This window comes from Haemaphysalis longicornis, unplaced genomic scaffold, assembly GCF_048455015.1.
Source record: "Haemaphysalis longicornis isolate Haplotype H1 unplaced genomic scaffold, Haemaphysalis longicornis Haplotype H1 scaffold_2, whole genome shotgun sequence".
NCBI lineage: Eukaryota > Metazoa > Arthropoda > Arachnida > Ixodida > Ixodidae > Haemaphysalis > Haemaphysalis longicornis.
The window spans coordinates 74552177-74554252 of record NW_027526295.1 but is presented as its reverse complement, the minus strand read 5'-3'; the positions used below and the strand labels follow the sequence as shown (position 1 = coordinate 74554252).

Genomic DNA, 2076 nt, shown 5'->3' with positions numbered 1-2076 from the left:
TAAGACTGAAAGATAACAAAAGGCAGATTTGCAATAAATATGGTAATTAAACACGCGTGTTTAACAACAGAACAAAAACATGCGCCCACTTGGGGGATTGGTGTGCACACACACACACACACATATATATGTATATATATATATATCTATATATATATATATATATATATATATATATATATATATATATATATATATATATATATATAATGTACATATATAAATCTCTGGAAAGGTACAAAACGCTCGTACTACCCCCAAAACGGAAATAAGAGAAAAATGCGAACCGGCATGAAATTATTAATAAATTGATAGCTGGGGTGGCTTGCGTTAATTCATCCTGTAGTAGTTTATAGTGTAAACGCTCAAGGCAATAAATAAAATAGATATGTCCGGTCAGAGAATAACGACGTGTATTTGAACTTGGGGTAATTTCACACATACGCACGTGTGTCTGTGTGTGTGTGTGCGCGCGCGTGTGTGTGTTGGTGTGTGCGTGCGTGTGTGTGTGTGTGAGCGTTTCACTGTATGACCGCATATCGAAACATAAAAACAAATTGGCTCGATCATTAGAGCTTAGAAAGGATGTGGGGGGGTGAGGGTTGAGGGGTAGATAGGTGAGAGGCGGGCATCTCCTGCACCGAGCGCTGCAGTGAGCGCATTCCTAATGATTTCGTTGCGCTCCCTGTGTTGTCGCTCTTCTGCATCTAGGCGCTCCCTGTGCCGTCTTTCCCTGTCGGCCTCGGCCTCCTTGAGGTACTCCAAAAACCCCCCCACAAGCGCTTGCACGTTCTCCACACGTCGCTTCTTGGCTGGAGGACGGTCCTCTGCGGTGGGGACGGCAGGCACATCTGGCGGTGGCACAGGGGATGGAGCCAGGCTAGGCAGCTGAGAACTAGCCGCTGCAGCTTCTGATTCCGGCTCTTCTGCTGCCCGCTTTGTGCTTGGGCCAGCTCTGGCAAGAGGAGAAGGCAAATTTACTTTTGCGCGCTCACGGAAGCGTCTTCCGCGCCACAGCAATAAGCGTGCGGTTTTCGCGGCAAGATATATATACACAACTATGTTGCCTTTAGTAGCGTGCAGTCGCCATTCGCAAAAAAAGAAAAAAAAATCCTGCGTTATAGTACTAATTGAGAACAAATAACTCAAGGCAGGCATTGTTTGCTAACATATACTAAAAAGAAGATGTGTAATTCATTGCGATCTCAAGTACTGTACCGGGCGTAACACAGTTAATAAACGAACCAACTACGGAATAGCTTAATTACTAATATGTGTTACGTACAAAAATCATGCATTAATGCTGACATATAACTCCCGTTAACCTCAACAAGTTTGAATTAACTAGCTGAATTTGAAGTTATTTGTGTACGTGTGTATAGCACGTACATTAGTGTAACAATCAACGGGTGACAAAGCTTACTCCTCGTTGGTTCGGACCTTGGGACCCGCCGACATCACGAACTTCGGTTTCACAGCATGGCTGGTCTTGAAAATCTGTTCCAGTGGCCTGAGAATATAAAATAGCCGTACAACTTAGACAGGTACACAGCCTTTCTGAGAACGCTGCTCTATGCTGCATACCCCTATAGCTGCAAAGGATAATTAATGTTCCTCTTTTATTAACACGTACATTAATAGCCGCATCTAAAGCAACTTCCTATGCCCCATACACTTGTGTAATTTTTTGTTGAGCGCATTACGTACGTGTACAATTCAAAATACAATGCATATTCGGCTGAGCCTACTTTTTTTGTTTCAAACTTACGCCTGGCATAAAGAAATGCGGCTTTTACAGCAAGGTCTAAGTTGCCTGTAGAAACAAATATATTGCTCAATACACCTTTCTCCTCCCCTTCAGCTCAAAAAGGAACGTTTTCACCGCCGCACCAATATACACATTTAAAAAAAAACGATGTTAGTTCATAACAGCTGTATTCAGGCAATATGCTTTTTCTCAGATAACAAAAAACTGATAATGCGTATCTGGCGTAGGCGCGTGCAAACATTGTTGAAGAAACACAAAATAACATTGATTTCCGCCAATAACCATGCCCGCACCAGCCTTTGCGAATT

The 2076-nt window shown here is 42.8% G+C and overlaps 1 protein-coding gene across 1 annotated transcript; it reads right to left on the bottom strand.

Moving 5' to 3' along the window:
- Positions 1-251: 251 nt before the first annotated feature.
- LOC144167189 (uncharacterized) lies at positions 252-1504 on the bottom strand. Its single transcript, XM_077696538.1, has 2 exons — positions 1424-1504; positions 252-955 (listed from the first exon to the last, which is right to left on the bottom strand). The coding sequence occupies exons 1-2, from the start codon at positions 1456-1458 to the stop codon at positions 577-579; spliced, it is 414 nt and encodes a 137-aa protein (XP_077552664.1). The 5' UTR covers positions 1459-1504; the 3' UTR covers positions 252-576.
- Between the last annotated feature and the right edge of the window lie 572 nt (positions 1505-2076).